The sequence below is a fragment of the Zootoca vivipara genome, chromosome 10 (assembly GCF_965207765.1).
Source record: "Zootoca vivipara chromosome 10, rZooViv2.hap1.1, whole genome shotgun sequence".
NCBI lineage: Eukaryota > Metazoa > Chordata > Lepidosauria > Squamata > Lacertidae > Zootoca > Zootoca vivipara.
The window spans coordinates 45,310,825-45,332,261 of NC_142593.1; the positions used below are offsets into that span (position 1 = coordinate 45,310,825).

Genomic DNA, 21,437 nt, shown 5'->3' on the forward strand with positions numbered 1-21,437 from the left:
AAAACATCTGGAGGGCCGCAGTTTGGGGATGCCTGGTTTAGTTCTTCTGTTTTAGAAGCCTTTCCCTAGTGCCTTAACCTGGTGTACAAATGACCATTTTGCTGCCTCCCATAGCAACACTCTCCTCAGATTATATTGCTTCATTATTTCAATGGACAGATAGCATGGTTAAATTGTATACAAGGGAGTATTTAACATAAAAAATAAACCAGAAGTTCCTAATCTTTGAAAAGCAGCCTATGAAGGCAATGATTAAGCTACATAATGTCTTGTTTGATGTGCTAGTTTGTGTATGTGCAAGAGCATGGGTCAGCAACCTTTTTCAGCCATGGGCCGGTCCACCATCCCTCAGACCATGTGGTGGGCCGGACTATATTTGGCGGGGGGAATGAATGAATTCCTATGCCCCACAATAACCCAGAGTTCAATTTTAAATAAAAGCACACATTCTACTCATGTAAAAACACATTGATTCCCAGACCGTCCGCGGGCCGGATTGAGAAGGCACTTGGGCTGCATCCGGGCCACGGGCCTTAGTTTGCCTACCCCTGTGCAAGGGCATCCATTCTGATCCTCAGCCTGTATTCTAAAGTGGTGCGGTCCCAGGAAAGAGGTCCTACAGAGGTAAAGGTAAAGGACCCCAGGACGGTTAAGTCCAGTCAAAGGCGACTATGGGGTTGCAGCACTCCTCTTGCTTTCAGGCTGAGAGAGCCGGCGTTTGTCCAGAGACAGCTTTCTGGGTCATGTGGCCAGCATGACTACTGTGGTCTAAACCACTGAGCCTCCTGGGCTTGCTGATCGGAAGGTCGGTGGTTCGAATCCCTGCGGTGGAGTGAGCTCCCATTGTCCCAGCTCCTGCCAACCTAGCAGTTCGAAAGCACGCCAGTGCAAGTAGATAAATAGGTACCGCTGTGGCAGGAAGGTAAACGGCATTTCCGTGCACTCTGGTTTCTGTCACGGTGTTCCGTTGAGCCAGAAGCAGTTTAGTCATGCTGGTCACATGACCCGGAAAGCTGTCTGTGGACAAACACCAGCACTCTCAGCCTTAAAGTGAGATGAGTGCTGTAACCCCATAGTTGCCTTTGACTGGACTTAACCATCTAGAGGTCTTTTACTTTTTACCTGGTTCTACAGAACACATAGCCGAGCCCTTAACACCAAGTAACCACTTGTCAGCTGCAGACTCCGCACCAGTAGGGGTAACTGGATAAGCCCAGTGGTAAAGAGCACAAATGTGCATTCACAGAACAACAGTCATATGGGAATGTGCGGCAGATGAGATTCTTAGCTTAAGCAGATGTAGTATAGGGTCAATTTGGTGGGCACCTGCTGACTTTAATACCAATTTGGAATTTGTCTACTTTAAAACAATATGCCAGTCCCTTCCTTTTAAGGCATCTTGGCACGGTCAGTGTACAGTACAGATAACTCCCAACTTGTGCAAGGCTTTAAATTCTAAGTAATTTATTGTGTACGGGGCATTGTGGTCATGGAATATCCTTCTAGCTGAAAGTGGTTTTTAGAGTTTTATTAGTAGAAACGAGAGCCATTTACAGTAATTTAAATTGATTTCTTAATATTCTACGATTCCTGAAAGCATAGGTCTCTGCTTTCTGGTAAATCGCTGCTGGCTTAATATATTGTTGGATTCTCCCCCCCCCCCCCGCAGTTTCCTCCCAGAGCTTGAAAGTTATGCTTACCTGCTGTCATGTTTTGAAGGAGCGGAGTTTACGTTAGACAAAATCAATCGTGTTTCTTTACCACCATGCTTTTATGGCTATTGATTTGTGTTAGTAACCGAGGAACAGAGGGAGAGCCCTGCTGGATCCCACCATGGTCAACCATACGAAGAGATAAACAGGGCAATAGCACTCTTTTTTTCGTGATCCCCAGTAAACTGGTATTCAGAAGTATAGCGCCTCTTGGAGCCGCCATGCCCCATTCTCCTTGAATTTGTCACATTCCCTCTTTTAAAGCTGTCTTTGAACTGGTGACTGTATCTTGTGGCAGTGAGTTCCATAGTTTGACATAGTTTATTAAATGTACATGTCACTTCACAGTAAAAAAGAAAGTCCTGAAACAATTTACAATGCAAGTAAAAAAAACCAAAAAACCCCAATAATATTTCATACAACACAATACAAACAGATCTAGCAGTACAATGTATCATTAGTGCTGCCCAAATGTCCAGGAAAACAAAACGCCTTTGCTTGGCTCTGAAATGATGACAAGACATGGGCCTCTTTGGGTACAGCATTCAATAAATGAGTAGCTACTACAGAGAAAGCCCATTCTGTGGGATAGCTCAGTTAGTAGATCATGAGACTCTTAATCTCGGGGTCGTGGGTTCAAGCCCCACCTTGGGCAAAAAAACACTGCATTACAGGGGGTAGGATGAGATGATTCATGTGGTCCCTTCCAACTCTCCATTTCTCTGATTCTCATCACCACCCTTTGGATATACGGTACCTTGGAGGTGGAATGCAGAGGTCTTGTATCATTGAATAAGAACTTCCTTTTGTCTCTTCTGAATCTCCCAACATTCAGCTTTACTGGTTCTCGATTAGTCTAATACAAGGAGAAAACCTCTTTCCACATCCTCCATATAAGACACAATTTAGACACCTTTGCCACACCCTTTTTCCTAAAGTGGGCGGAAAGGTAAGTGTGACTTCTAGGAAAAGGAGAGGTTCCTGAATGAGGCAGAGCTGGAATACTTTCTTCCCAGAAGCAAAGTTTTAGCATGACGGCATTCTGAAAGCAGGTGTCCCTTGCTCTCCCTATAGAGGCTCTCCTGGTACCTTTGATCATGTTTCAGTCTCAGGTTTTTAACTTCATTTTAACCTTAGTTTCAACACTAAAATTTCATCCTCTCCTTAAGCTGATGGTGCTAGGAAAAGGGATGGGCATGGTGGTTGAGCATGTCCTTTGCATGCAGGAATTCTTGGGTTCAATTCCGTGGCATCTCCAGGTAGGGTTGTCTGGAACCCTGTCTGGAACCCTGGAGCTTCTGTCAAGAGGGACCAAAGGCTTGGCTCAGTATTCTCATTATTGTTTTTGCTTCCTCTTCTTCTAAGTTTTATAAGGTTGTGCCAGAACTGAAGTGGAACCAGCTTAGCTTTCTTACGGACTGTTTGTTGAATGCTTTGATTGTTCCATCGCTTACTATACGTCATTCCCCAAGGCTTTCGCCTGAAGTGGATGACATGAAATATAATGCATTGTTATGATAGTAAAGGTAAAGGGACCCCTGACCGTAAGGTCCAGTCGCTGACGACTCTGGGGTTGGGGCGCTCATCTCGCTCTATAGGCCAAGGGAGCCGGCGTATAGCTTCCAGGTCATGTGACCAGCATGACAAAGCCACTTCTGGCGAACCAGAGCAGCGCACGGAAATGCAGTTTACCTTCTCGCTGTAGCAGTCCCTATTTATCTACTTGCACTTTGACGTGCGTTCGAACTGCTAGGTTGGCAGGAGGAGGGACCGAGCAACAGGAGCTCACGCTGTCATGGGGATTTGAACCACCAACCTTCTGATCAGCAAGCCCTAGGCTCAGTGGTTTAACCCACAGCGCCACCCGTGTTATGATAGTATTGTGCTGCTAAATCTGGAAGCTGGGGAAAAGCAGGGAGTGTTCTGGAATTTCTGGCTGCAGTAGCTCCTCCCTCTCACGACTCCCATTTCTGGTTGGTTTCAGGAGCCAAGCTGAGATACCCTGTCCTACTTCTCTTCTAAAGCTTGAGAGTTGGCTTAGTGTCCCAGAAAATACACCCTTACTTTAATTTCAGGCCTCAGGAGTTTGAGGCCCTCCAGAAGTCCATGTGTGTTTGCATTTTTGCATATATACTTAAGATTAATTGCACATAATTGCAAGTGCACAGAGAAAGGAAGAAAAGAAATAATACCCATGTAAAAAATAAAACAGAGCAACAAAAAATGTATGCACTACAAAAAAAGGAGAAAATAAATTACTGATAGGAGATCGAATGTCTAGAGGGTCACATGTTCCCCACTCTGATATATCTATGTATTGTACACAATGCACAAAAATTTTAAATATTTGTCTGCGAAAGAGGCAGTGGCTGGGAAGCCCAGAAGGAGACTAGGGTTCAAAAGAAGTTTGAGGAAGTCCTGAACTGGGCATAAGCACCTCATTGTTGATTGATTTATGGAAGTATTCTCTTATCAATCTTTATTGTTTTGTATTATTCTACGCTTTCCCTTTTCCCCATCTGCTTCACCTAGCAGTAATAAAAATTGCGAACTTCCAGTTCTTGCCTGAAGTCGAATAATAGCTCTTTTTTTTAGTTTTCAATAGCTTCTCATTTCACTGTTCATTTATTAATTTCAGAGGAAGAGAAGTGGCCCATTTAGTTCTTACCTGACTCACCTCTAACAGCCAGCCTTCAAACTATTTTTGAGGGCACACATCATTTTATGCTAGGATGGATTTTTATCTGTGCAGGTGGTTGGAAGCAACTAATGGAAAGGACTCGTCTTGCTGTAGATGTAAGTCTTGGTTCACTTCCAACCCTGTACAATTTTTCTCTTACTCCTTATCTGTAGATAGCAACCACCCTTTTGGTTCCTTCCCTGTTGATGTTCTGGACAAAATTTAAGACTTTTTGTCCCACCAGCCTTTTTGCTGGTGGAATGGTCCAATTCTGTTTGCCTTGATCTCTTTTTGTATTTTGGTTTTATTTTATTGTATTCGCTTACATCTCTTAAAGTTTGTAATTTTTGTATATTTGATTAATCTTGTGAGTTAGTTTGTAATTTTTGTGTCTTTGATTAAATCTTTTGAGCTGCCTTGAGCTGCTTCCACATTGAGGCAGAAAAGTTGGGATAAAAATGTTTTAAATGAACAAAACAACCAAGAAAGTCCCAATCATTCAATAGGATTATGAAAAAGACAGCGGATACACGTGAGATTCTTATCAAGGTGATCCTGACATGTTTTGAACATATATGTACCTCCTTGGAGGAAATCACTTTGCAGTTACTTTATGAAAACAATATTTTGATCAAATCTGAATCTCCTCTAGTTTACTGCAGTGTAGATGGAACACGTTCAACAGTTTTGCAGTTGTAAAAAGATGTAGTATTTATGGACTGTAAAACATACTCTCTCCAGGCTTGGCTAGGATCTATTTAGGTTAGCCAAGCTTGGGAAAAGCCATTTCTTTTATAATCTGCATGTTTGAATAGAATACACTCTTTATTTCTCTCTCCTTCTTTTTTCCATTCCCTTAATTTTTGGAAAACCGTTGAAGAAGTTAATCTAAATGGGAGTAAGTGGGATGAGAGTGACTGGAATGACAATATTGTTTTCATAAGTTCTAACCCTGCTTAGCATTGTTGAAAGCTCATCAGTGCTTGGATGGGAGACACACGGAGATTTGTGAGCTGCTCAATCCTGCTTTCCCGGAAAACTCAGAAGTATAATAAATGCTTGAAACACATTGTGGAAATATGGAAATAACCATAGTTCTGAGGTATAGCCTGCTGCAACAAAACAGCTTGTGTTTTAATATCTTACTAAAACCATACAGAAATTTAGTTTTGAGAATGAGTCTTGGGAGAGCAGACACACTGTCCGCCCCACCCCTTTTTTTCCTTTGACAAATCTGCAAGGTCCTTTAAGAAACCAACATGTTGCTTTGAAGTTCTGCCAAGGTGATATTTTAGCTTGGCACATATTATTCTTAGTACCTTTGCTTGTCTCTGTTCTTTTGGGATAGCTTTCATAGCCGTCAAAATGGTTGGCATGAGTTAATGTGGGACTCTATATAATAATAATAATAATAATAATAATAATAATAATAATAATAAATATTATATTATATTATATTATATTATATTATATTATATTATATTATATTATATTATATTATATTATATTATATTATATTATATTATATTATATTATATTATATTATATTATATTATATTATATTATATATACCCTGCCCATCTGGCTGAGTCTCCCCAGTCACTCTGGGCGGCTCCCAATCAAATATTAAAACAATACAGCATTAAATATTAAAAAGCTTCCCTAAACAGGGCTGCCTTCAGATGTCTTTTAAAAATAGGATGGCTGCTTATTTCCTTGACATCTGTTGGAAGGGCGTTTCACAGGGCGGGTGCCACTACCGAGAAGGCCCTCTGCCTGCTTCCCTGTAACTTGGCTTCTTGCAGCGAGGGAACCGCCAGAAGGCCCTCAGCGCTGGATCTCAGTATCTGGGCTGAATGATGCGGGGGGGGGGGGAGACGCTTCTTCAGGTATACATTGAAGAAAATGTCCCATGGTTTGTTGGACTTCTAACATGGCAGGGGTGTGGGGAAACCCTTTTCACCCTGAGGACCACACATTCCCTCATTGACAGCCTTCTGGGGGGGGGGCACATATCCGTGGTGGTTGGGGCCAGATGCCAAAATGCTCAGCGCGAATGGATATGACTCTTACCATTTCTACACATTCCAGCCATGTAGAGTTCAGAGGTTTGTATGTATGCAAACACGCTTCTCAAGGCAAGCAAGAGGCATGGTCACCATTCAAAGATACATTCCATCCAGCGGAAAGCACTCAAGGAATTGGTGGGCTGAGGAAGGGCAGTATGACCCGGGAAGAGTCCCAACTCCCAGGGCCAACAGAGACATCTGCAGGGTCACATTCCTCCCCCAGTGCTCCCTGCCAGCCGAAGGTTCGCTATCTCTGCCATCTGGTTTGTTTCATCAGCTCAAAGGCTTGGAAACAATGCCTTATGAGGAACGGCTTAGGGAGCTGGGTATGTTTAGCCTGGAGAAGAGAAGGTTAAAGGGTGATATGATAGCCATGTTCAAATATATAAAAGGATGTCATATAGAGGAGGGAGAAAGGTTGTTTTCTGCTGCTCCAGAGAAGCGGGCACGGAGCAATGGATTCAAACTACAAGAAAGAAACTTCCACCTAAACATTAGGAAGAACTTCCTGACAGTAAGAGCTGTTCGACAGTGGAATTTGCTGCCAAGGAGTGTGGTGGAGTCTCCTTCTTTGGAGGTCTTTAAGCAGAGGCTTGACAGCCATATGTCAAGAATGCTTTGATGGTGTTTCCTCCTTGGCAGGGGGTTGGACTGGATGGCCCTTGTGGTCTCTTCCAACTCTATGATTCTATGATCTTTGCCTTTTCAGCTTGGAAATCAATCTCTCAGATGAGGCTGTCTTTATGTGATTATTAACGGATCTAATCTAGAGTATTTTTGTGCATTCTCGAAAAATCAGTCTGGGGACACCTCTGGCATGCTATGCAGTTTGCAATCTTTAGAGGGGAGAAATTGCCTGGCATGCCCTGTCCATTGAGGAGTCTGGGGAAAGGAGACCACAGGAGTGTGCTATGTGTCCTCAGGCTACTCACAAAAGGCTCCCACCTTGCCAAATCCTTGAATTCCTTTCATTTCTCTTACCCATTTGGTTTTAAAGATAAAACAAGATCCCACTATTGCCCTGCTATCATGGATGTCTTATTGAAGTAAGCCAGGTACTAGGTTTAGGGCCATCTGCTCTCATTCCCCTGCCCCCCCTCCACATCTGGTCTTAGCAAATGTGTGTTTGCATGTCACTCAGCCTTCCCTGGGGGACCCGAGGCAGATTGTCTTATCATGGCTATAATTAGCTCTTATCGATCCTCTGTCAGAGACGAGCCCTGTGACAGATTAGTTTATCTTAACTCACAGGAAACTCTGGGGAAGGAAAGGGGGGAAATCAGGAAAGCGAGAAAATGCTGAGTAAAATATTAAGCGGTTGCCTAACTCTGGCTGCTTTATTGTCCTGGCTACATTTTGGAGTTTGTGTCATAAGCGAATTGCTTTGGCCAAGTCTGCTTCGGTGGCCTCAAGTTTATAAAATGAGTGAATGCCAAAAATGTGCCCTTGGATTCTTTTGCTGCATGGTTGCTAAGAAATTGTTGTTGTTGTTGTTGTTGTTGTTGTTGTTGTTGTGACAGAGGTAAGCAGTATGCCAGTTTGTCTCATATCTGGCTTGTAGTATGGTAACAGAACAAACCAAATTCACACACTTTTTTCATGGGGCCTGATAGCTTACCCTGTTAAATAAGTTCTGGACTAACCAATCTCTCTTTCTCTTTATCCTTCCTCCAAGTAGCTGACAGCATCGTATGTGGTCTTGCTCTTTTAACACCACTGCAAAGTGTATTACTGGGGGTGATACGGGAGAGTATTCTGGTTCAGATCATCATATCTCTGCCTTTTGGGTCCTCCCGGAAAGTCTGAAACAAACCATAGTTTCCTGGTTAGAGAAACCACGGTTGGCATCTCTCTGGTTTGATTGCTTGCACCATAAAGAGACTTTAGGTGGGGGGCTCACACATATACAGTATCTTGGCTTATGGAGCAGAGAGATTATTGTCCGAATGCAATCAATGATTGGCTAAAGGTTGCTCAGTAAGTTGCAGGGGCTTGTAACAGGCTCAGTAACAGGGGCTTGACCCTGATTCTCTTTAGCCTTAAGACCAAACTAGATGATACATGATAAGCATGATCATATTGTACTTTCATTGCACACTCAAATCTTCTTTTAAAACCTCTTTCAATGAGCCTCTTTGAGAGTCAGTACATTAGTGGAGCAATTATTTCTATTTCAGATTTTTTAATTGACTAACTTTTATTCTGTATCAAATGACTAAACTATGTTGCAGAAGAAAGGAAGAAAATGATGTAGATGGGAAAGTAGAATTTCCTTTTCCTTTTTTAACCCAGGGGACTTGTTTTGAAGTAGCGCAATCTCTTAGTTATAAAAGATAAGAGGAAGGCATTGTCCTGACAACTTAGAGCACAAAACCAAGTTTGATGTGATGGAAGTCAGGGGCTGAAAGCTGCAGGTCAGCACAGTTTGCTCTTAAGAAAACAAGTTCCTCTTCTATTTCTGTATCGTTATTGTTGCTGTCAGCCAAATTGGCAATTTGCTTTAGTTTCCCAGAAATGTGCGCTACTTCTGGCGTGGATGTCTAATTAGGGGGAAATTTTGGAAGCTTTTTATGCTGGCAATAATAACAGGATGTGTAATATGATACTTTTATCTCTTGAGTGCCTTCCTTTTCCTGCTGAAACAATGTCTACTCGATGCATACGCATGGATACAATTCTATTATACCCTCTTTCGTATGGGAGACATTTCTGAAAGGGTTTGATAGCATCTCTGGTCTTAGCACCTATTTTTCCTTTTCCTATATCGGGTGCCAGCTCAGATCCTTTCAGGAATGTGAGAAACGGTTCTGGGTTTTGCAATCACAAAATGTAATAAATCCAGAAACATTTCAAAAACAATTGCAAAACTGTTACAGGAATATGGGAGCATGGATACATTTTATCACTGAGCTGTGTCTTTTCAGAACTTGCTCAGGTTGGACAAATGTGTGTGTGTTTATAGATCAGTAGTCTTCATATTGTTGGACTACAACTCCCATCATCCCTAGCTAGCAGGACCAGTGGCCAGGGATGATGGGAGTTGTAGTCCAACGACAGCTGGGGACCCAAGTTAAAAGAAACAGTGCTGGAAGCAATACTGAGCTAGATGCCAGTGGTCTGACTCTGTGCCATACTGACTGGAGAATCAGTTTCCCATGTCCTGTCTATGGTGTATCCAGGAATCGGACTGAGGCATTCTCAGCAAGCAAATCTTTATGGGCCCCAACTCTTTCCCTGACCATCCCTTGTTTCAGTCTCAAGTCTATCTCTCTCCAGTTCCTCCAGGGGAGGCAGCAGTAGTTCCTCTGTGATGGGACATGGCTTCCTGGCATGCGTTTTTGCAAGTGGGGTCGACTTGGCAGCCCTGAGCTGATCTGCTTGGAAAAGGGAAGGAAGAGGGTGATTTTTCCAAGCATGTAATTTTAAAGATGGAAGCACACCAGCTTCTTCTCTCCTGGGGCTCCCTACAAGTCTTCTGGCTCATTCTGGCACACTTGGAGGGCAGGTTCTGATTATAGGTCAGGCAGCAGGTTTGCTGAGGGGGGGGGGAAGAAATCCCTGTGGGGAGAGACCTTTATGTGCACTTGGTCTGAGCTCCCCTCCCTTGTGAATTTGCCCTGTTCCCTCAGAAATGCTCTGCTTCCAACGCAGTCTTAGATAAATATTATTGTATGCAACTCCCTAATTATCCGCCTGTGGAATGTACTGCTTTTAGTAATCCCAAACAGATAACACAGAGACAACAAAAATGTAAACTTTCTTATCCAACTCAGCACAGTTCTTTAAAAGGCTTAGCAGAAATGAGAGATGGCAGGGAAAACTCATTAACCCAGGACTCCAATATACGCTCCAGAGGCCTTAAATTTTTCAGCTTGGATTTTAAACCTGAGCCAGAGAAGAATTCCTGGCTTATCCCAAGTTGAACCCCCAACCCCAAACTCCGCCCCGCTATAACTCCACTTACTGGCCAGCTTAGAGGTGGCCAAAGAAACAATATCCCAGTCGTGTGGAGAGGAAGAGTTTCCTTTGTATCCCCTTTCTGGGGCCAGGATGAAAGGCGTCCAGTAGCCTTGAGGAAACAGTTTCCCCAAGATCTAGTGTAATGTCAGCAGCTCTTTGAGGAAAATGACATTTTTCAAGGCAACCACGGCCTTTTGCCGTGCCACACTACTGCACAATTTACCAGAAACCATAGAGGTGTGTTAGAGCAGGGGTCAGCAAACTTTTTCAGCAGGGGGCCGGTCCACTGTCCCTCAGACCTTGTGGGAGGCCAGACTATATTTTGAAGAAGAAGAAAATGAACGAATTCTTATGCCCCACAAATAACCCAGAGATGCATTTTAAATAAAAGGACACATTCTACTCATGTAAAAACACCAGGCAGGCCCCACAAATAACCCAGAGATGTATTTTAAATACAAGGACACATTCTACTCATGTAAAAACATGCTGATTCCCGGACCGTCCGCGGGCCGGATTTAGAAGATGATTGGGCCGCATCCGGCCCCCGGGCCTTAGTTTGGGGACCCCTCTGGTAGAGAGATCTCCCTTTCCCCTGTGGTTGGAGTGTTGCTGCCACTGCAGGGGCAGTAAGTGATGCTTAGAGGGAAGAGAGGAAGGGGTTAAGTAGGCCTGGCTTTTTTTGAGGGGTGTGTGACTTTGGCTTAGAAATAAGCTGAAATATTCTCTGGTTGGGGGTGTGTGTGTCTTGGCAGTAGCTTTATTTGGCTTATTTCTGAGTCAGGACCAAAGGGAGCCACGAGGAATGGATTGCCCACCTATTACAATCCATCATCGATCTGTGTCTCTGTATCTTGCACTGTGTGTATGTTGGTGGCCCTGGCTGCTCATTATCCCTTTCCTCTATAGTTTACACATCTCTGTCTTGCTAGCCTTCAACAGCTTTTGTGAGTCAGAGCTGCGTGGGAAACTGCTATGTGTATTCAGCCGGCATCTTGCTGTCATGGGCTGTTTTTGCACAGGAACCGTTGTGATAAATGTGGTGCTTGTCGGTGTTGAGTTGGGCGCTAGTAATGTGGTGATAGCAGCGCCATATGCTCATTACAGCTTACACATTCTATTTATCTGTTTTTCCAACTCCTCAGTAAAGGTTGTAAGTGTGGGCTGAATTACGAAAAAGAGAGGCTGGTTTTTTTTGGGGTGTGGGTGTGTGTAGGGATTCTTAAAGAAAAATCAACCCCCTCTGCCTTATAGCAGTGAAAATAGAGGTTGTGTAGCTGTTATCCTGCCCTCCCCACAAAGCAGGACTCCTTAGGAATGTGTCTCCCATTTTCTTGCAATAACCCACTGAGGTAGTCTCAGTTGGAGAACAATCACGCAGTGAGCTTCATAGCTATGCAGGATTTGAACCCTATTTTTGCCAGCTCTTGTTCAACTTAACTACCACATCATGCCTTCTGAGTCCATGAGGAAAGTTGAGGAGCCATGTCACCTGAAATTTCAGAAACTGTACTGAGTTGGGTTTCCAACAGTTTAGAGAATCGGGCCTTTTGCAGCCTGCCTCTCGACTAGACGCAAGAGCCCAGTAAAGATGTACAGTGGTACCTCGCAAGACGAATGCCCTGCAAGACAAATTTTTCGCAAGACGAATGCGTCTTGCGATCTGATGGTGACGCGCAAGACGAATTCGTTTTGCGAAAAATTCGTCTTGCGAATCGCGGTTTCCCACAGGAATGCATTGAAATTTAATTAATGCGTTCCTATGGGCAAAAAAAGAAATTTCAATGCATTCCTATGGGAAACCACGATTCGCAAGACGAATTTTTCGCAGAACGAATTGACTTGCGGAATGAATTAAATTTGTCTTGCGAGGCACCACTGTAATATTTCTTGGTGGCTGAAGTATGCTTAAGGAAATGGGAGCTCCCAGTGGCCTCATGGGTTGCCATGTGCTGTCATGCAGCGGTTCCCCTACTACAGTGTTGTTGCAACGGTTGGGCACCACCGTTTTCACTAACCATGGTTGGCACTAAACTTCATGTGAAACCAAGGTGTGCAAATGGTTGCTTGAATTCCAGCTGTGGTTCTCGAACAGCAGTGGTGCGCATCATCCTAATGGCGATGGTTTAGCTCCCGTGTGACAAGAAGAGAGAAAGAAGGATATGAGCCAAGGAAAGGAGGTAAAGACCAGGCCTTGGCTGTTGACAGTATTGATAGCCTTCGACCTCTTGCCCAGACAAGTGCAGCAGTGAGGATGCAGTTCTCAGCCTTGCTCATCAGTCAAGCAGGTGATGTGGGAACAGTGTGGGTGTTTATGGGGTGGTCCTGTCCATTTGGCCCCATTCACTTTCGATTTGGCCTTGCACCCTCTCCCCCCAGCAACATGCAACCCCACCCCATAGTTGTAAACGTGGACCATAGAAATTTAGCCAATCTTGGCCTGAGGGGTATAAACCATCTGTGAGTTTGAGGCAAAATTAAGCAGTCGTCTTTTCCACCCACTGTCCCAAGACAAGAAAGCCCAGTAGCTCAATAGCAGACGATCTTGCTTTCCAGGGAGAAGATGCCTGAACCATTCCCTGGCATTTCCAGGTAGGACTGGGAGAGCACTCTGGTCTGACTCATTATAAAGCACTTTCTCATGTTTCTATGACTGCTAATCGCATCGCCTCACTTGTAATCAAGCCTGCATTTGTCACATCACTGTCAGGCTAAAAAGCAGGCTCCCTGTATCCAATGCTAAGGTTTTGTGTAGGCAAGCACTTAAAAAAGGCAAGTAAATAGCAACACAAGTTCATTATCGGTTTGCTGAATTTCTCCTTCTAACTGCTCTTGTTCAAACATGCTGTGCTGAGGCCAAATATATATTCAAAAGCATATATTCAAAGCCTACCTGCTCCATTGAGTGACAACACACACCTGATGAGTTATTTCACTCTTGCCTCATCTTGTCTGTGCTTTGGCAAACAGAAAAAATGTCCTGCTTGAAGTATCTTGTATTGCAGCTATGTGCTCTTAGTAGGAAGGGATTTGGCTTGGCAGGAGCCATCAGCTATTAAAATAAAATAAAATACAAATGACATGATGTAACTTTTTGAGTGCCCACGCCATCCAGGTTTCCAGCTTGCTCAAGCTCTGCCTTCCCAAACCAATTCCACAGCCAAAAGGCTCAGGAAACAGATCTGGAAAGCCCCATGTGACGGGTGCCTTAAAGTTTGGTCCTGGCTTCTGAAAATATTATTGGCACCTATCCATTCCTGATAACAGATCAGCTGTGCTACGTGTGTGAGTGAGAAGTGGGGGGGGGGTATGTATCCATAGTTCATAGCTGCCAAGTTATCCCTTTTTTTAAGGGAAATTCCCTTATGCTGAATAGGCTTCCTCGTGAGAAAAGGGAAAACTTGGCAGCTATGCATAGTTCCCCCCCCCCCAAGAAGGTAGCTGAGTTTGAAACTACACATCCCCCTCCTTTTACAGAAAGTTCCCCCCTCCTTGCTTGCACCTTCTCCCTCCATCACAGCTGCATCCCATTCTGGCTGTTTTACAGTGAATTGGGAGAGGCTGTTTTTGCTACTTCCTCTGCTGAGGAGGTAGCCCCATCACCACCCTGTGGCAACTTACCATTTCCCCTTCTAACTCCACATCCGCACCTTACATTTAAAGCACCACGATACCACTTTAAACAGCCATGGCTTCCCCCAAATAATTTATTCACAGGGAACTCTGGCAAATGTAGCTGATTAAGAGGATTAAGGGTTTCCTAACAACTCTCAACACCCTTAACAAGCTGCAACTCCCAGAATTCTTTGGGGGGAAGCCATGACTATTTAAGCTGCGTTCTTAGTGCTTTGGATGCATTGTGTGGGTGTGGTCAAAGATCTGCCTTAAGGTAAGAGCATGTGCATTGCTTCCAGCTTGAAAGGGTGTATTTTACAAGGTGGTGTGTTTGTTGACACTGTTTTCAGGGCTGTAGCTGGCCAGTGCTTGCCGTAGCTCACAGGCGGAGCGCACGCTTTGCAAAATGTCCAAAGTCCAGTCCCCAGCACCTCCCGTTAACAGTTTTCAATTTGGGGGCTGGGAAGGGCTTTTTGGTCCCAAGAACTGGAAGGTCAACCCTCAGCTGGGATAATACAGCTCTAGACTACATGGTCCAGTGGTTTGACTTGCTCTGGCGGCTTCATGTGTTGAAAAAAATGCAGACGGTTCCAGTTTCTCTATGTCCAATTTCTCCAGGTAGAAGGGCGGGGGGGGGGATCTTTGCTTCATAGGTTGCAGAGCTGCTTCCCATTGTGAGAACTAACACTATGTAGAGGAAGCGTGATATGATGGTAAACCACAGTGCCCAGAATTCCTGGAGGGAAAGAATTTGCTTCAAAGGTGCTTTAAAGGTATTGGGTGTTCACAGCCCAAGTTCTCCATAATTTAGGGGAGAATTCTCCAGGTCATGTCAAACATGCATCAGGCCTTAGGCATCTTGTTTTGAACAACAGGGCACCTAAAGGTATACCTGATCTGCTGTGTGTTTGTTCATGCTGATGATACCCAAAGGACTTTGAACAGGAGTGAAATTTATCTGAACTTTCTAAAGTTGATCTAAAAATGGGTCTGAGTGTTGCATTCTTGCAATATATAATTGCATAGCTGAATGCTGCTTTCTGCTGCCTTCTGCAGTCTTTGTAAAAAATATTGATAACCATTTTTTTTCCTCTGCAAGACAAAACATTCCCCAGCCCTTTTCCAATTAGAAGGACTCTTGTTGTCTTATGAGGAGCAACAGGAGGTCCAGAGGTGGGTTTTTTTTGTTTTTTGTTTTGCTTTTGGAAAATTTGCAGGGGACATTGGGTTAAAATGAGTGTGGTCAAATGGGAGGGGCTGCCAAATAATTGAATTTTATGAAGCTGTGGTTCTTTTTAAAAATAGCATAATGTTCATTCCTCTGTTCAGATGACTCTCTTGGAAGCCAAAGCCTGATTCAACTAATTGCAAAGAAATGCTTTGGCCCAGACGACCCAACCACAGTGCACTTGCTTTGCTGGCAATGGTGTTAAAAAGTAAACACATACCCTGCGCATAAAATTTTATAATGCACTGTAGTGCAGTCTTAGCAAGGATGGTCAGAACAGATGTGATGTGGAAAGTACTGGATTGGATCTCCTGATGCATTTAGTTTTCTTTTTTAAAACCGCCACCAAGAGCATGGGAGAATTTAGACTGAGGCAGTGGGGTGGCATGGAACACATGTTTATCCTCCCTCCCTCAGAATTATGTTGTGTATGTTTTCCTTCCTGCTCCTTGGTGTTAATAGGAGGATCATGAGGAATTTGTCTGACAAAATTGCCTGTTCCCATGTGGGTCCAGGGAGCTGCCACAGTCCTGTGCTGGGTTTCTTCTTTGCGCCCCGCTTCCAACTGTTGTGTCTCTGGTGAAGGGTGTAGCTCAGTGGTACAGCTTGCATGCAGAATGTCCCAGATTTAATCCTTGGAATCTCCAGAAAACACTGGGAGAGGCTTCCAGCCTGAAACTCTGGAAAGATGGTACCAGCTTGTGTCGACAAATACTGAGCTTGCTGGACCTGGCTCTGAATAAGACATGTCTCTATGTTTGTGTTTGTGAAAAGGGGCACAGCTTCGCGAGGTGTTTGAATATGTCAAAAGGCTGACTTGCCGTAGCTCTCTTTCAACACTGGTTTAGAAGTGTTGTTCAGTTAAAATTAAAATACAGTCGTACCTTGGAAGTCTTAACGGAATCTGTTCCGGAAGTCCGTTCAACTTCCAAAACATTTGGAAACCAAAGTGCGACTTCTGACTGGCTGCAGGAGCTTCCTGCAGCCAGTCGGAAGCCACAGAAGCCCCATCGGATGTTCGGCTTCCAAAATAATGTTTGAAAACTCACTTCTGGGTTTTGATCGTTCGGGAGCCGACTTGTTTGGAAGCCCAAGGCGTTTGAGATCCAAGGTACGACTATAAAATAAAATACAGTAAACATAGTGGAGCAACTATGATGGAGCCGGCTACCACTCCACTTCAACCAATGCTTGTCATGAATGCTTTTACTTCTGTTGTTTTTCCTTACGGTGCTGCTAGTTAGACTAGACTAGTCCTAGGATACAGATAGACCAGTTGTCGGAATCTGTATAAGACATCTTCCTACACTGGAAGAAAGTCCCTGGTCTCTTCTGTGAGGTGCCTGGCTTAGACAGTTTGAACTTGTTTTTAAATCCCGACTTGTTCTGATCTCGCCAATCCCAGTTTCTAGTTTGGATGGTTGCGTGACAATTTTCCTGGGTTAATTGTTGTATGGTGTGTGTGTGTGATGTGGGGAGAGAGAGGCGGGGAGAGCACACAATACTTGTGAGGATCTTGCCTCATCTGAACCAGGCCAGAGGCTCTGTGGGGAAAAGCCTTGGAAAAGATCCCGCTTGAGAATCTGGAAAGAGGAAACCAGTCAGAGTAGATAGGGCCAGGCTTACAGACCTATGCCCTGGTCTGTAATGGTGCCGCTCCCCCCCCCCGTGTGTTTTGGAGGATTTTAAGCAGAACTTGGATGGCCATCTGGTATGGATGCTTTAGCTGAGATTCCTGCATTGCAGCAGGTTGGCCTAGATTGAATTTGATGGCCCTCGGGGTCCCTTCCCATTGTACAATTCTGTGACACTATGATTCCATATGAATCCGGCCCATTTGTTCCAGCATCCATTTCTCACAGTGGCCAGCCAGGTACCGTACCTGTAGGGAACCTGCAAGCAGGACCCCAGCACAGAAGCGCTCTGCCTCCCTGTGGTTCCCAGCTTCCCCTAGTCTAATAAATGGACTCCTTCAGTGTCATCCCTTTTCAATACAATCGCTAACTCTTTGAACCAATTTAGCAGCACTTCTGTCTTGTAACCAGATCTATGCCCGCGTTGGCTTTTGGTTTGTAATGGGAAACTTCTTCTGGTAATGTTAGGAGATTTTTGTTCAGTTCAGCTTTTTTTTTTTGTATCAAATTATCAGGCACCACAGAAGATTAAAATGAAAACACTTTTTAAAAAAGCTACCTCCATAACCATGGCACAGCATCGTCCTGTGCTAAATTGGTGCTGATTTGCCTTCCTGCTTCTGCAGAAACAATTCCTGAGCAGACAATAAGGAACAGATTTTTGTCTAAAGTTGTTTCTCCCTATGAGGCGGCTTCCAGCCAGAAATAGGCTCCAATACCTACTTTTAAACATTTTTGTCCCCACAGGCTGCTGTCCAGAATTGTACAGGCATTGTGATCCATTGGCAGTGTGTATATTTCAAGTATATAAACTAGTGACGTCTGAATATCTACAATTCATTCTCTCTCTTAACAATTTTTAGAGCCTGTCTGTGTGAAGAGGATGCTCTTTGCTGCTTGAAGTGACCGGTTCTCCACAGTGAATTGTAGAAGAATGTGGATTAACCAAATTCCCTGCTGTCTATTGGCAGTAGTGCACTTGTGTGTCCTGAACCAATTGGCCCACAGTCAGGAAACAGGTTGGTATAATTTGATATCTCTCGCTCTCTCATTACGTTTTGTACATGCATTGCAACGTAGGGTTTGCAGTTCTGAAGGAATCTCGGTTTTCCTTGTTTGTTTTCAAAAGTCAAGGTTCTAGGCCATAAGACTATAAAGATTATCTTTAAAAAGAAAAAAGACTGTAAAGATGATATTGAAAGAAGGTGGATAATGCTGCGAGCCAGGAGTTTAATAGGAATTGTGGGGAAGGTGGTTGAGAGGCTTTTAAGTGGGCAGAGATTCAGTATAGTCTCAATAGCTTTTTGATCTGGATCACCAGCTGAATAAATAAATGCATAAGGAAATCGATGTAAAGCCACTTAATTTTCAAGTTCCATGTAAGCTTTTTTGGATATAGACCTTTTGGATATACTTTGCCCAGGTATTGTTTTTTTTTAAGTGCAGATTTGCAATGACCTTGTAATGAAATGTAGATGAAGTACAGTTGTTACAGAAAGATAAAAAGGTACATGGCTCCCCTGACATGTTGGTTTTTTATCCACCACCTTGTCTCCTCTCTCCTCTTCCCCCCCCCCTAAAATGAGGAGAAAATGGGGCAGCCAAGTCAGCAGCTCCTGAGATGAAATCTGCCGTCCCCCAAATCTGCTTGTAAGAAAAGCCTGCTGGATTGGGCTAAAGGCCCATCTAGGACAGCATCCTGGCAGACCAGATACTTGTGGGAAACCAGCAAGCATGGTTCCAGCACAAGATCAACTCTCCCCTCCTGTGGCTTCTCATGTGGCTTGTGTAGTTTCCCTTACAGAAAGCCCAGTTCTATCTTGAATGGTTTTTGGCCCATGTGTGCATGTTCTGTGTGTCTGGTTTAGTGGAGGGCAGCTGCCAGGGTTGTTGTGCCCCTCGTGGCACCAACAGCATCTGAATGCCAGGAGGAGAAGGAGTTCAGCCGAGTTCATTGCCTTACTTGGATTGCACGGCGCACATCAAAAGTCAGTGCGGGGAAGCCATGTAATTGGTAGTGACTCATTGTGGTGCCTCGGATTATTTTTAAGACCTAATGATGCGGTCAGTTGTACATTAGAGGTAACGCTTTGCTTCCCCTTGCCAGCTTGCTTTTGAGCTCTGAAGACTTTTTAAGAGAGCAAGAAAAGCCTACATTTTGGGGAATATGCATGTTTTCCTTTTATGTAAAATGTACATTGCGATGGTGAAAAGCTGATACTGCCCAGCTCTAACCTCCCCTATTTTTCTCCAGCATCCGAAGTCTGGAGATGTGCTCCTCCTGAGCTTGGAGATACTTTAGCTCAGAGGTTTTCAACCTTATTGAGTCCACGGCTCCTTTGACCAATTTCCTTCTTTCTGCAGCACTCCTTTGGGGCTCAGGAGCCCAGTTATGTCACCCCTTGCCTGCAGAGCTGGCAGCTTCTCACCCTTTTTCGAACACCCTCCCTTGTGGAGTGTTCCCTCAGCCTCCTCTCCTATCTGCTCTGCTTCGGTCTCTGAGTCTCTGAGCTGTTCCACCTGCCCGAAAGACAGGTGTCTCCTCACACTGCCCCACAGGTGGCTGATCTTGTCTGTCCATTCCCAACAGCAAGAGCTGCAGGCTGGCTGGCTGGGCTCCCTCTCCTGATTGCTTGCTTACTCTGAGGCCGACTCAGATCCTGGTAACCAGCACACCCTGGCCAGCCCCAGAGGCACCGTTTACCATGGAGTTTGTAGCCAGGGCTGCTGCATCAAACAGCTGTGCAAGCCTTTGAGAGGCAGAGACGCAAGAGGGCATCAGAGAAGGGAGGGGAGGGAAGAGGGACAGAGGCCATTGTTGCCTGTGGCACTCCTGACAATCAATAAGGCACCTCAGGATGCCATGGCTAGTTTATAGATTTAGGCCTGGCTAGTTTAAGGGACCAGGTGGCGCTGTGGGTTAAACCACTGAGCCTAGGGCTTGCTGATCAGAAGGTCGGCGGTTCGAATCCCTGTGATGGGGTGAGCTCCCGTTGCTTGGTCCCAGCTCCTGCCAACCTAGCAGTTTGAAAGCACGTCAAAATGCAAGTAGATAAATAGGAACCGCTACAGCGGGAAGGTAAACGGCATTTCCGTGTGCTGCTCTGGTTTGCCAGAAGCGGCTTTGTCATGCTGGCCACATGACCTGGAAGCTATACGCCGGCTCCCTCGGCCAATAATGCGAGATGAGCACACAACCCCAGAGTCGGTCACGACTGGACCTAATGGTCAGGGGTCCCTTTACCTTTACTTAGTTTATAGATTTCTATTAAGTACAATAGAAGATGAAGAAAACCTGGGTAATGAATTAAAAATATAATCAACATTAGAAAACAAGGAAGAAAAAGGAAACCAACTATTACAGTGTTTTTTTTATATCTTATATCTATTTTGTAGTTCTAAGAAAACTAAAAGCTGCAAGAGAAGAGCCTTTGAGTTACGTGGGGAGCAGGGTGAACTTTCAGTACATCCTCAGTTGTTTTACTCCCAGCCTGCCCCCCTCAAACCATGAAACCTTATTCAGTGCAGCTGAAGATTGACCCCTTGGATTGTAGTCAAGCTTCTAGCTGTGTTTAAAAGGAATGAGGCATTTTACAAGGCGCTAGAAGCCAAAACACATTCCTGTCCAGCCGTTTCCCTGGGTTGAGATGCTTGGTGAATGCATTCTGTAGCAACATATTGAAAAGATCAGGCAGCTGTCCTCATGGGTATAAAGGACACACTCTCTTTTTTTTAGCACTTAAACAAAACTGAACAAAATGGTTTTCCTGGCTCCATGTCAGAAGTCTCCATGTGGCCTAGTTTACAGAAGGCAGTTCTCTATTTGAAGGCATCCTATATTTGAAGGGCTAACTGGTCCAGGTCTGGCTTAAATATAAATAGCCATATTTATGGAGGAAGAGTCAAGGGTCCATTGATTGGCTGTAAATATACTTCTGTTTACTTTGCATCCAGTGTGCTTCAGTTTCTGGTTTGGGAAGCAGTGGGCACACAATGTTAGCCACAATCCATATGGAATACTGTGTTTTGATGAGGTTCCCCCCCCCCCTAAATCAGATTCAATCCCTATGGAGAAAAAGAACAGTCCAGCTACGTTTTGTTTTTATTTATTTATTTATTTATTTATTTATTTATTATAATGTTATTTATTTTCATGGTACAGAAGATAAATTCTGAGAAAACAATTATTACAACAGTAAACAATAAATAACTTGTTCTGATAATTTTACAGACTTTTATCATGCCACACCCAGCTGTGTTTTAAGCTGGTGAAGTGGATGGCGGCTAACAGATTGAGATTGAATCCTGACAAGACAGAAGTACTGTTTGTGGGGGACAGGAGGCGTGCAGGTGTGGAGAACTCCCTGGTCCTGAATGGGGTAACTGTGCCCCTGAAGGACCAGGTGCGCAGCCTGGGAGTCATTCTGGACTCACAGCTGTCCATGGAGGCACAGGTCAATTCTGTGTCCAGGGCAGCCATTTATCAGCTCCATCTGGTACGCAGGCTGAGACCCTACCTGCCCGCGGACTGTCTTGCCA

General features: G+C 44.4%; 1 protein-coding gene across 7 annotated transcripts in view; it reads left to right on the forward strand.

The window, feature by feature from the left end:
* LIFR (LIF receptor subunit alpha) overlaps positions 1–21,437 on the forward strand; it is a 94,773-nt gene that overhangs the window by 23,949 nt on the left and 49,387 nt on the right. For all 7 annotated transcript variants that reach the window (XM_035100347.3, XM_035100346.3, XM_035100351.3 and 4 more), the window contains exon 2: positions 17,762–17,917. In XM_035100347.3, the coding sequence (XP_034956238.1) occupies positions 17,833–17,917 (85 nt within the window). In that variant the 5' untranslated portion in view covers positions 17,762–17,832. The remainder of the gene's footprint in view (positions 1–17,761; positions 17,918–21,437) is intronic.